Source organism: Molossus molossus, unplaced genomic scaffold (genome assembly GCF_014108415.1).
Source record: "Molossus molossus isolate mMolMol1 unplaced genomic scaffold, mMolMol1.p scaffold_m16_p_10, whole genome shotgun sequence".
Lineage (NCBI taxonomy): Eukaryota > Metazoa > Chordata > Mammalia > Chiroptera > Molossidae > Molossus > Molossus molossus.
This window is the reverse complement of record NW_023425345.1, coordinates 34993263-35007310: the sequence shown is the minus strand read 5'-3', so window position 1 is coordinate 35007310 and position 14048 is coordinate 34993263. Positions and strand designations below refer to the sequence as shown.

The 14048-nt window shown below is 40.6% G+C and overlaps 1 protein-coding gene across 1 annotated transcript in view; it reads left to right on the top strand.

Annotated features, from left to right (window-relative positions):
• Nucleotides 1–14048, top strand: part of CFAP94 (cilia and flagella associated protein 94) — a 46880-nt gene that overhangs the window by 32118 nt on the left and 714 nt on the right. The window contains exons 9-13 of the mRNA XM_036250748.1: nucleotides 922–1082; nucleotides 7054–7210; nucleotides 10055–10269; nucleotides 11879–12046; nucleotides 13591–13704. Of these exons, the coding sequence (XP_036106641.1) occupies nucleotides 922–1082; nucleotides 7054–7210; nucleotides 10055–10269; nucleotides 11879–12046; nucleotides 13591–13704 (815 nt within the window). The remainder of the gene's footprint in view (nucleotides 1–921; nucleotides 1083–7053; nucleotides 7211–10054; nucleotides 10270–11878; nucleotides 12047–13590; nucleotides 13705–14048) is intronic.

Below are 14048 nucleotides of genomic sequence, written 5' to 3'. Positions count from 1 at the left end.
TTTCATGTTTAGCCCCATAAGGTCCAATTTTAAGAAATTAATTTGGCAGTTACCAAATTTTGTGTTAAACCATTTTTTTTTAACCTTTTAGAATAAAGGGCAGCAGAATATGCTGCCCCCAAATATGCCACTTTGGCACAAGGATTATTTAGAGCTGAAAGCAACTAAAAGACAGATGCAAGAAAAGCTTCCTACCGTTCTCCTATTTGCCTAAAAGCAGGATATAAATTTTCAAAGGTGTCCCTCCTGTCCTTGCTATTTGGAAGGACAAAGCCTAATCATCAAAGACAACTTCAGACCCCGGGAGCCTGGGGAGGCCACCAGAGGAATCTACTTAACAAACTACTCACCAGCCTTGATCTCCACCCTCGGAAACCTAAAACCACTTTCCCCTGTCCTGTCGGTTTCCCACAAATTTACTGTTCTTTGTTGAAAATGCTCCGTAAGCTGGAGTTCTAAGCCACCTCTTTGAATTACTCATTTTCCCCTGGGGATATCCCATGTGTACATGAGGCATACATGTTAAAAACTTCTGTTTTTCTCTTATTAATCTTTTACTATGGAGGTCTCAGCCAAGAACTCACAAGGATAGAGGGAAAATTACCTTCCCTCCCCTATAATAATATATTGTTAAAGTTTTTCTTTTAATAACATGTGCTTACTGAGTAAAATAATTTCTCAGACGTGAGTATACAATATGAACGTAGCCGCCCCCTGCACCGACCATTACACATGCCTGTTCCCACTCCAGTGGTCAGCTTCGTGAATGGTTGTGAACTAAGCACTTTCTGGAAAGTTTTAGTCACTAAATAAAAACTTCCCTTACCAGTACTAGATGTTTTTCCGTTCCCTCCTAAAAAAAAACAAAAACACAAAAATGGTGTGATCTGCTTAGACACTGAACGATCCGATTCACTCCAGCACAGCTGCTGCTGCTGGAGAACACTCCTGAAAGGCTGGATTTCTTCGAAGACGATGAGGTGGACATACACCAGTTCACAACTCTGGGCGGAGTGTATCACTTGGATGCTTTGGAACTGCCCCCACAATGTAAACCAATGAAGGGCTGGATCATTATGGAAGTAGGTTGATTCCGAAAATTTATGCGTAAAATAATTTCTCACACTTTTACTTTATATCAAATGCTCTAACACCCAATGAACTTGAACTCTGTTAGGCACGCACTACAGAAAAAAACCCGTCATTTTAAACCACCTTGAATTCGTAAAATTTGAATCAGTACTGAACGGAAGGAATCTAAAATAATGTGGCTTTTGAAAGTAGAAATCATGCGTGTTCACTGTGACCCTGTGGCGCTTTGTTCCCATTGTGCCCATTTGGCCTTAACAATGATAGTCCGTTTCAGAGGCTGAGGCTGGAAACCGTTTTTCTGTAAAGCTTGGTGGCCATACCAGCTCTGTTGCAACTTTTTGTAACACCAAAGCAGCCAAGCACAGCTGAATGGGCATGGCTGTGTTCCAGTTAAATCTTATTCACAAACACTGGTGGTGGGCCAGATTTTCCAAGGATCATACTCTGTGGGCTCTGGTCTAGATTAGCAGTTCTCTACGTGTGGTCCCTCAACTGGAAGCATCAGCATCATCTGGGAATTTGCTAGAAATGCATATTTCTTGTTGAACCAGAAATTCTGGAGGTGAGCGACTCAGCAGTCCATATTTTAGCAAAACACAACTAAAGAACCAGTGGTCTGGATCTTTGATATAAAAAATGTGGTCCATCAATCAGTGGCAGCAACATCTCCTGGGAACTTGTTATAAATGCATGGTTTGGGGCTTCACCTTAGATCTACTGAAGCTGCATTTTAACAAGACCTCCAGGTGATTCGCGTGCACATTAGATGGAGAAGCCCTGATCCAGGTGATGCTGCTGCTCCCCATGCAGGGACCACACATGGAGTAGTAAGGATACTGACCACAGCGGTTGTTAGATGGTCTGTCCAGGAGTTGCTCACTCCTGTTTTAAGAAGTATCATTTGCCCTACTATTGACTTGGTTTCATTTTACTTCACTGGCTTGTGTCCCAAATACACCCAGTCCTGTCGTAGCCCATCCTCCTTCCTGCTCCTCCCTTCTTTTCTCTCCCTCTCCTCTAACTCAGCATGTACATAGATTGCCAGGTGCTTCTCACCTGTATTCTTCGTAGCACCTCTCTTTCTAGTCATCCCCCACCATGAAATTTTAATCCCACAGATAGACTGTATGTGTATCTGTGCTCTATACATAAAAGAGTGTGACTTTTTCACGCTCCCTCCTAACAAATTTCCACTCTATTGGGGATGATATTGTCATTCCTTTCCCCTTCTCCAGACAAATGAGAATGCATTTATTAGAGCAAGGCTGGAGGAGATAATCTGGACTATAGTCACTTTAAAGAATCTATTTGAATCAACCTTCCCTACCTTGGGGATACTTGAAGGATAGTGGGGAGACCAAGAAAGACATCCCTTTGGTGAAGGTAGACCTTGAAAACTTTATCTATAGGCAGGTCTCAGCCTGATCTGGGATTTTTAAGGATTCATCCAAAGATCTTTGTGGGAATGCCCTGAGACCACCACTCTGCTCTCCATTTGAGCCCAGAGTATCCTTCCTCACACCCGTTTTTCTCTCCTGCAACAAAGAGGCGTTCCTATATTTTTCAAGTATCTTTTCAACAATCTTGCCCCCTCTTCTAGAATTTTTTCGCATTCACTGTTGCCCCCCTGTTTTGTAACATTTTTAATCGTCCCCCTTCCCTACATCTTTCTAGACATTTAGATACATGTTACATTTAGATAATGGACAAATCTCCCTTATCCCAGAGAAGTCTGCTGCTGGTTTACTTTATTTTTTGCTCCCAGCTTTATTGAGATATAATTGACATGTAAGTTTATAATGTACAGTGTGATGATTTTTACTTTCCTCCATTCATTTCTACAGTGTTAACCTGGCTTATGCTTTTCTTTCTCTTTAACTACACACCCTAGCCAAGGAACATGGGAACTGGAGTCCCATTGCTCTGTTTTTCAGTTTTGATGCCTCTTTGAAGTCATTTTGTAATCATTGGCACATTACTTAATTTATGTAAGTCCCAATTACCTTTTTTAATTAAAAACTTTTTTACGGTTTACATTCAATATTATCTTTCAGCCCTGGCCGATTTGGCTCAGTGGTTAGAGCATTGGCCAACGGTGCGGAGAGACCCAGGTTTGGTTCCTGCTAAAGGCATGTACCTCAGTTGCAGTTTGTCCCCGGCCCTGGTTGGGTCGTGTGGGTGGCAACCACTCAATGTGTCCCTTTCATGTCGATGTTTCTCTCTCTCTCTCTCTCTCCCCCTCCCACTCTATCTGAACAAAATATTGAAAAATGTCCTCGGGTGAGGATAAAAAAAAAATGTATTATCTTGCATTAGTTTTAGGTATGCAGCGTAGTGGTTAGAAAATCATATACTTTATTTATTTATTAGATTTTTTGAACTCATCTTTATTGTTAAATGTATTACTGATGTTTCCTCTTTTTCCCCATTGACCCTCTCCTCCCCAATCCTTTTCCCCCTCTGCTTCCCGTCCTTGCTATTGTCGGTGTCCATTGGTTATGCATATATGCATAGAAATTATTTGGTTTATCTCATCCCGCCCTCCCTCCCCCCTTCCCTTTGAGGTTCATCAGTCTAACAACCAATTTGTCCTTCTTAATTCCTTCATCTTTTTCACCCACCCCCTCAGCCCCCATACATCTGGCAAGCAATAAAAAGTTCTCTGTATCAATGAGTCTGTTCCTGTTCTGCTTGCTCATTTTGTTTGTAGATTCAGTTGTTGATAGATATGTATTAATTGCCATTTTATTGTTCATATTTTTGTTCTTCTTCAGGAAGACCCTTCAACATTTCATATAATACTGGTTTGGTGGTGATGAACTCCTTTAGCTTTTCCTTGTCTGGGAAACTCTTGATACGTCCATTGATTCTAAATGATAGCTTTGCAGGATAGAATAATCTTGGTTGTAGGTCATTGCTTTTCATCACCTTGAATATCTCTTGCCATTCCTTTCTGGCCTGCAAGGTTTCTTTTGAGAAATCAGTTGACAGTTTTATGGGAGCTCCTTTGTAGGTAACAGACTGCTTTTCTATTGCTGCTTTTAAGATTCTCTCTTTGTATTTAATCTTTAGCACGTTGATGATGATGTGTCTTGGTGTGGACTCTTTGGGTTCAACTTCTTTGGAACTCTCTGTGCTTCCTAGACTTATATGTCTGTTTCCTTCAGCAAGTTAGGGAAGTTTCCTGTCATTATTTTTTTAAACAGGTTTTCAATTTTTTGCTCTTTCTCTTCTCCTTCTGGCACCCCTATGATGAGAACGTTGGCACACCTAAAATTGTCCCAGAGGTTCCTTACACTGTCCTCATCTTTTTGGATTCTTTTTTCTTTTTGCTGTTCTGATTGGGTGTTTTCTTCTTCTTTATATTCCAAATCGATAGTTTGCTTCTTGGCTTTACCTACTCTACTATTGATTTCCTTTAAATTATTCTTTATTTCAGCTAGTGCATCCTTCATTTCTGACTGGTTCTTTTTTATGTTGTTGATGTTCTCACTAAGTTCTTTGGAGGTCTCCTTAAGTTCCTTGAAGGTCTCACCAAGTTCCTTGAGCAATCTTATAACCAGTGTTTTGAACTCTGCATCTGATTGATTGCTTATCTTCATTTTGTTCAGTTCTTTTCCTGGAGTTTGTTTTTTTTTCTTTCATTTGAGACATGTTTCTTTGTCTCCTCATTTTGGCTGCTTCCCTGTGATTGTTTCTATGTATTAGGTAAAGTTGCTATGTCTCGTAGGTTTCCTAAGGTGGCCTATTATTGTAGGTGTCCTGTAGGATCCAGTGGTACAGTCTCCCTGATCACCCCAGCTGAGCCCTCGAGGTGCACCTCTAGTGTGGACTGTATACCCTTCTGTTGTAATTGAGTCTTTTTTTTATATATATTTTTCCATTTTTTGTACAGATAGAGTGGGAGGGAGAGAGAGAGAGAAACATCAACATGAAGGGACACATCGAGTGGCTGCCACCCGCACGACCAACCAGGACCGGGGACAAACTGCAACCGAAGTACATGCCCTTAGCGGGAACCGAACCCGGGTCTCTCCGGACCGCAGGCCGACGCTCTAACCGCTGAGCCAAACTGGCCAGGGCATAATTGAGTCTTGATTGCTGTTGGCACATCAATGGGAGGGATTTACTCAGGCTGATCAGCTGCAGGGACTAGCTGTGCCCACTAGCCACTGACTTCTGACTACCTTGGAGGATCAGCAGTGTAGGGGCCCAACACACTGAGCAAGACTTACTTCATCAGGGCTCTGGTACCCACAGAGTCCACTCATTGAGTGTGTCACTTGTGGAAGTGGTTGGGTGGTGGTGTTTTGATGTGTTCGGAAGCTGTCCACTGGGTGTGCTGGCTCTGGGACAAGGTCAGCCACTGCCTGTGTTCTATCCAGGGCCACCCAGCATAAGCTACAAAGTGATCTACAGATGGCTGCTTCTTGTGCTGGGCTTGAAGGTGCCCAGGAAAAGCCAAGTTGTAAACTAAGGCTGGCTGTTTCTAGTGCCAGGCCTGGATCCACTTAATGAGAGTTATGGGGCTTGCTGAGACCAGATGCTGCTTGTTAGAGAGATTTTAGGAAACTCTGAAGCAGGATCCAAGACAGGCCAATCCTATAGTAAAGCCTTTGGAAACAGCTTGGGTGGGCCTGAAAGATGGGTGTCACGGGACCTCAGGGAATCACCAGGGTGGGGCAAACATTGTGAGCCAAGTTGCTGGAGTCCCAGATATGGTGGTGTCTGCCGGCCTGGGGAAGGGCTCACCAAAGGAACAGCAGCCTCCGCCAGCACCTCCATCCAGGAGAAAGCTGCTCCTCCAGCCCTCGTCCCGAGGCCAAACAGTTCATTTCTTCCTTTTCTCTGGTGCCCCTCAAGCTGGGGCTCAAAGGGAGCAAGTCTGAGTAAGTTCGTGCGCAGGCCCTTTAAGAGGAGCTGCCTGGGGCTCAGGCAGCCGCAGCCTCCCTCAGCCTCAGTTCCCGCTGGTTTTCCAGCCAGAAGTGATGGGGATTCTTTTCTTTTCCTGGCACTGGGACCCTGAGCTGGGAGCCTAGTGTGGGACAGGAACCCCCTCACTCCTCAGGGAGGACCTTCCTAGCTGAGGTGTCTCTCCTGATTTTATCTGCCATATATGGGTGTGGGACCAGCCTATCTGCCTCTACCCCTCCTACCAGTCTCGATGTGGCTGCTGCTTTAATTTTGTAGTTGTAGGACTTCCATTCAGCTTGATTTCAGGTGGTTCTGAATGATGGTTGTGTTGTAGTCCGCTTGTAATTTTTTTATCCTCACCTGAGGACATTTTTTTTTTTTTTTGCATTTATCTTCAAGTAGAGCAGGAGGGAGAGAGGGAGGAAGAGAGAGAGAGAAACATCGAAGTGAAAGAGACACATCGAGCGGTTACCACCCACACGGTCCTAACCAGGGCCGGGGACAAACTGCAACCGAGGTACGTGCCCTTAGCGGGAACTGAACCTGGGCCTCTCTGGTTCTTGGGCCAACGCTCTAATCACTGAGCAAAACCGAGCAGGGCTCTGGTTGTAATTTTGATGTGGTTGTGGGAAGAGGCGATACTGTGTTTACCTACTCTGCCATCTTGACTGGAAGTCCGACAATTATATATTTTAGAAAGCGTTCCCCCTGATATTTTCAGTACCCACCAGGCACCATACATGATCATTACTGCTTTGTTAACTATATGCCTGTAGGAGTGCTTGGAATAAAATGCTGAGTAAGTCCCAGTCTGGAACCAGGCCCATGAAAGTGTTCTTTAATTACATTCAAATTGAGTGATTCTTTTCCCACCTTAATCATTATCTTTTAATTTTGTTATGACATTTTATTAGTCAGTCTATAGTTAAATGGGACTAAACTGTAGTGCTTATTAAAAATAACTGTATAGTTTATTCAGTAATATTTACATCTTTAACTATTACCAGTCAGCTTCTAACTTGGTATTGTTTTGGTCATTTTTAAAAGATACCCAAAGATGGATTACAAAAATATATATATCCTCCAACAACTACAGAAGACTTTGAAACAGAAAACACTTTCCCACCCATAGAGGTCATGCTTGAGGTTAATGAGAACGTGATCTTTTTTGAGCAGCCTATGGTCGCCAGGTGGGATGCTGAAGGTACAGCAATGCCTTTAACCAGCTTTGATAATTATGTAATGAAAAGATGTATGCTAATACAAATCCTTAAATCAATACAGGAAATGCAGTGTGTAAACTAATCTTACATAATCTATGCCAATTTTAGGGTCTCTGTTTCATATGGTCTCAATGGAAATGAATAGGGATTAGAGCTGAAACATTTATTGAACTTGATCACTCTTAGGTACTAAAGTGTTTATATCTGCCACAACCCCTGAAGAATTACAGTTGAGATTGGGGTTAAAATTTGATTGTTTTAATGTTAATGATTTATAAGTTATAAATCTTATTACAACCAAGTCTTGAAGTATTGGACAAATGGGAAACCTGAGAAAGAAGAACACTTGCTATTGTTATGACTTTTGATTGTTGAACCATAGGAAATTATAGCTTATTTAAATGTTAAATAAATATCACTATATCAGAAGTACTAATAGAGCTACAAGTGAAAGATTTGCTAATCATTAACATATATTATTTGGGTTGACTGGCTAAACCTTGCAAGGTCTTGGTCTTGTGAAGTCACTTGTGCAGGCTGGAGGCTCCTAGATGACAGCTGCAGAGCTTCGTTTGTAAGGTGAATCCTTTCATATTCATCTATTTATTGGTGAAAAGATTTACCTACTTGGTGAGAGGTTGGGAACAGGTTAGATCACTAAATCAAAGAGCTGTCTAATCTAGATTTTTAGTTATGTGGGTAGAGAATTTGGGAAATTCTCTACCAAGAAGGGTAAATATTTTGGAGTTGAACCGTTTTTATGATTGCTATAATATTCCATGTTTTTGCTTGTGTAGACATAGCTACAAGATTTTATTGATATCCTAGAAATAGTTTATGTATTATAAACAGCTGGTTTCTATCAATACATCACAATATAAAATATATAAAAATGAACAATTAAGTAATGGCTTCCTTTTGTGTTGCTTTAGAAATTTCACTTTTCCTTTCCTTTAATGATAATATTCATAAATATTTATCACATTAAAAATTATTCACACTAAATTAGAATTAGACAAGGTAAATTATTCACATGACTTAGGAAAATATGACTTGTAAAACTTTACCTGCAGTGATTTACAGCATACAACTCCAGTATTTCTAAACCACGAGGAAACTTTTTGCCTAGAAGTATTAGAAACTCGTAAAATCTATTTATAGGTGAAAATCTGTTTAATTTTTACCTTTACAAATTAAAATAATTTTGTTACTGTAAAAACAAAAAGGGGAAATTGGCCGGCTGGTGTGGCTCAGTGGTTGAGCGTCGACCCACGCACCAAGAGGTCACCTGTTCGATTCCTGGTCAGGGCACATGCCCAGGGTGTGGGCCAAATCTCCAGTGGGGGGCATGCAGGAGGCGGCCAATCGATGTTCTTTCTCATCAGTGTTTCTCTCTTTCTCTCTCTCCCTTTCTCTCTGTCTAAAATCAATAAAGAAAAAAATAATTTAAAAAAAGGGGGAAATTGAAATAACTTAGTTTATCAGTATAATTGCATTTGTTTCATTAAAGAGTCAAAAATAGTTAGCAGAACCATACATGTAAAAGGAGGAGAAAGCCAAGTGGAAATGGAGAGAGCATTCTAAGAAGAGAATGATTCATTCATTTGTTTCACAGCTATATTAAACTGTAAGAAATGTAGAGACAGACGAGTTCTTTCCTCTGAGAGTTCTCAGTTGCCAGAGAGGCACATAGGGAAAAGCGGAACCCAGGCGGTGCTGTCTCAGAGGTGCTGGAGGCTGGGCAGCTAAGGGTGCCGTGTGAACCGGGCCTGGAGAGACTGAGAACTTGCTCCCACGGACTTCCCCTGGGCATATGTCTTCATTTCCTGGGGGTATATTCCTAGGAGTGGAATTGCTGAATTGAACGGTAAATTTCTGTTCACTTTTTAAGAAACCGCCAGATTGTTTTTTAAAGGGCCTGTACCATTTTACATGCCTGCGAGCAATATGAGTTTTCCCATTTCTCCACATCCTTGCCAACACTTGAGGTTATCTGTCTTTTTTATTAGAACCATTGTAGTGGGTATGAAATGGTACCTTGTTTTAATTTGTATTTCCCTAATGACTGATAATGTTGAGCATCTTTTTATATGTATTTATTATCCTTACATATATGTTCTTTGGTGAAATGTTTATTCGCATCTTTTACCCATTTTTAAACTGGGTTGTGTTTTATTTTTGAGTTGTAAGAGTCACAAAGACCACTTATTGTATGATTGCATTTATAGGGAAGGTCCAGGAAAGGCAACTCTTCAGAGACAAGAAGTACGTGAACGGTTGCCTGGGGCTGGGGATGGGCATTAACTATAAATGTACATAGGGAATTTATCAGGAGGATAACAACATTCTAAAAAGTAGATTGTGGTGATAATCGCACAACTGGGTAAATGTACTAAAATAATTTAATTGTATACTTAAGAAGGTAAATTTTGAAGCTGTTTGAAAAGAAGATGAAAAGGGGTTCTCTAACATGTTACGGAAGAGGAAGTCCTCGAGGAAGAAAGTGTGCAGAGGCACACAGCTGCATGAGGCTGCTGGGGAGGCAAAGACGGTGGGGCTGCAGTCAGGCGTGAGCCCCGCGAAGGGACGAAGCTGGAAATGTGAGTCAGAGCTTCATCTGAAGGTCTTACAGGCCATGCTGAGGAGTTTGGACTTCATCCCGTAGACAGGAAGAAACTCCCAGCAAAGTTGGCTTATTGCTGAGATTCTATTCTAAGTGTAAAAGATAAATTTATACATATTGCGATTATTTGGGTGGTTTCATTCAACTTATTTTTGTATAGAAAAAAAATGAAATTAATGTCATTTTCTTTACTTTTATAAAGGTAAACATTGGAAAACTGATGGCATCAGTAATGTAGTTTACAAATCAGAAGAGAGACTTATAACGTTCAGCCTGGAGACTTTTGGCCCCATTACCTTGATTCAAGATACTCATATCAACATGCCATATCAGTCATGGGAGCTAAGACCACTTGGCATGAATAACATACTTTTGACTGTGATTACAATATTTACTGAGATTCAAATACAAATTAAGGTAAATCACTGTTATAGCAAGTCATAGCCAAGAGGTAAACCTCAATGATGACTGTAAGAGTGTGAGTCAAAGCAATCAATCACTGGTAATTTACATACTGAAATGTTTTTTGGTTTTTTTTTTTAGAAACTATTTTCCATCAACTTATTTCCATTTTCTGTTTAAACGTATGTGGAAGAACAGCTAAGACCACTCATTCAGTGGCCTGAGCCACGGGGGTTGCAGACCAGTCTTCAGGAGGGCACTGCTGTTGAAATATCTTTTATAAATATATTTAACATACACCTTGAACTCTAATTTCTAAAAGAAACCTTAGTTGATTAGATAGGACATGTGTAAAGAGTGAGGCACAAATTCATTCCCTAAATTTACCAGGTATAGACAGACCAATTAATGAAGCTACAAGCCTGATTGTAGTATGACTGTCCGGGTTTCTGACCCACTCCTGAGAGGCCTCCTGATCTTTATCACCAAGCATTTGAAACCCCCTTTGAGGCATCTCCCTGAAGCAGCCTCTATTGTGTGTCAGTCATACATGACATAGCCTGAACTTGAGAGACAAACAGTGGTTGCCTGAGGCTGCAGGTGGGGATGGGAATGAACTGTGAATTGATATGAGGAATTCATGGGGATGGGGGAGGATGAAAGTATCTTAAAACTGATTTATGGTGATAGTTACTAAAAAAATAAATAAATCATTTATTATGCATTTGAAATGGCACATTTATAATATGTAAAATATCCCTTACTAAAACTGTTTTAAGAGAGATGGCCTGAAATTCCTTATGAATGTGGCAGGAAGACAAGATATCATGAGACTTTGCTTTTAAAAGCAGATGAGAGCCCTGGCCGGTTTGGCTCAGCGGTTGGAGCGTCGGCCTGCGGTCCTGAGAGACCCGGGTTCAGTTACCGCTAAGGGCGCGTACCTCGGTTGCAGTTTGTCCCCGGCCCTGGTCGGTTGTGTGGGTGGCAGCCACTCGATGTGTTCCTTTCACATCGATGTTTTTCTCTCTCTCTCTGTTCCTCTCTCTCCCTCCCACTCTACCTGAACAAAAAATGGAAAAATGTCCTCGGGTGAGGATAAAAAAAAATAATAATATAAATAAATAAATAAATAAATAAATAAATAAATAAATGCAGATGAGAGGTGTGAATTCTGTAGACCTTCAGATTGCCAGTTTAAACTTTGCAAACTTTAAAACTGTGCAATATTTTTGCATTATGTTACATCTTACATGTGTAAAAAGATTATCCTTAACAGTTGTAGCACGATTGCTATCAAATAGCTATTATAGTTCAGTGGGAACATATGCAGTATTCTTAGATCATAACTTATAAAACAGGAGGTCTGAAGGAGCCTTTAGTCTGTCCCTTGATTGTTCGGAGAAAACCCCCAAAGAACCGACAAACTGCTCATGGTAACATGGAGACTTGGTGGCGGAGCTTTTAGATTGGCCCCAAAACATTATCGGTCCTGCGTTCTTTTTAATATAAAATGAGATAGGGTTTTTAAAAAATGGTATAAAGAACCCAAAGGCTAGAACCAGAATCATGAAATAATTTCTTTAGCTTAATAAAAACTTCCTTTTGTTTTTCTCGTGGAAACTAGGAAGACCTCTGCATGTTAACTTCAATCAAACTAAAGAACAAAACACATCCCTCTGTTTTGGAAGGAAAATGGATGACTCCTATTTCTTTCAGTATTGCTTTGAAAGCAGCTGGAGTGAATATCTTCCCGACTGAACACTCTCATTTTTATGTCGCTACAAACTATAAGGTAAGAATAAATCTTTTCAAACTTAGTGTAATGGACATTTAGGGATGCTAGCAAGTATTACATTTTATATAAATCTTAAGGTACATCGTAGGTTTTCTAGATTCACGTATATAAGACTATGTAGTTAGAAAGGAATGAACAAACGGCAAGACCAGAAATTCAGAGTTCTCTCAAGTTTAATAGTCTTTCCCAAGACAGGAAGCCTGTCGTCTAAACGTCATCTTGACAGATGGAGGACATCCAAAGCTGGTCAGTTTCTGTGCAAAGGTAGTTAGAGTAAGTTCACATTTTGTATATTTTCTTGCTTCTTCCAGACTGGACATATGTAAGATTTCTTAAGAGAGTAAATGACTGAGCAGTTTCCCACACATGATGAGTCAGGTGACATTAAACACACATACTGACGGACTACTGGTACACAAAACCCACTTCTTCCTCTTGGCAGAGCCCCCCCTGCAGACAAATACAAAACACATACTGCTTTGTGTTACTTATAAGGCTTTCGTTAATGAGATCCTTCCATGTTGAACTGTGAGCTCTTTGAGGATGGGAGCTGTGTTTTAATCAACTTTGATCGATTCTTCTAGCACCTAGCATAGTCCTAGAATCCAGTAGATGTTTAGTAAATATTTATGCCACATGAATGAAGATAAAGTTGCTGCTAATCATGTTTTGGGCAGACAAGGTCAATACTCAAGAACAAGTATATATTATACCAGAAAAGGACAATTATCAGTAGACTAACGTAACATCTGAAAATGTATGGATAAGAGAATGTACATGTGTAGGGGAAAAAACCACCTTGGTTTTAGTAGCTCACATTGCTAGTTACTTTGCAAATGCTGACTGTATGTAGAGTGGTATTAATTTATTCAGAATATTCAAGAATTTCTTTTTCTGAATACCTGTATTCTAGGCATTGCTTTATATACTTAGGATACATTAGTGAATTTTTTTAAAAAGCAGGCCCCTGCCCTTCTGGAGCTTACATTCTAGTAGAGGGAGATGAAAATAAGCAATAAACATAAAAAATAAAATTATTTCATGTCAAAGGTGGATAAAGTGCTATGGGAAAAAGAAAAGGTAGATGAGGAATACCAGGGTTAGGGCAGTGTACAATATCAAATATGTACTGGGGGCTCAAAGGGAAGGCAAGATTCAAACAGAATGTCTAGGTGGGAATTTAACCGAGTGGCTATCTCAGGAAGCAGCTTCCAGGCTGAGCGGCCTGTGTGTTTGAAGACTGAGGAACAGCAAGGAGGCTCCTGGAGCCAGAGAGCAAAGGGAGAAGAAAGATGAGGTCGGATAGGTGCTGGAGTGTGTGGGCGGGGAATGTCAGACCCTCACAGACCACCGTTCGGACATTGGCTTCTCTTCTGAGAGAAAGGGAAGGCCACTGCCCTGTTTTGAGAGGAGTCATAAAATCCGATGTATATTTTAATAGATTTTTCTGTGTTGAGAATAGACTGTAGGAGGCCAAGGACAGAAGGGAGACCAGTTGAGAAGGCTCTATGATCAATTCTACTTTGTTTTTATATCACCAGGTTCCTTTGGTAGAAATGAAAGTTTATCGAGAAATGGCCCTGCTAAGTTCTGCTTTTGCATTTGCCTGGAGCAAGTGGAACACACAGTGTGGTTCTAAGAAAGTTGTATTTAAGGTGGAGTATGCAAACACCCATGACCCTGCTTTGTCCTCCAAAAGCTATGCGAACGTAGACCACGGTTTCTCCTCTTAAAAGAGAAAACGATTAACATTCAAAATGCAGTTTTAAGACCATTTTTTAAAATTTTGTCAAAAATATAAAACTAAACTAGATAAAGGTTGTGCTTTCATTGTCCGTAATGAAATCAGATGCTCTTGATTTCAGACTAGAGTCCTCATATCTCTTTACAGTGACTCAAGAACAAACGGAAGCCTTCCGCGTGAGTATACATCTACTATCTGCCATTCACAAACTCTCCGGCACATTTACTATTTGCCTGAAAAATTCTAAAAGCTGAT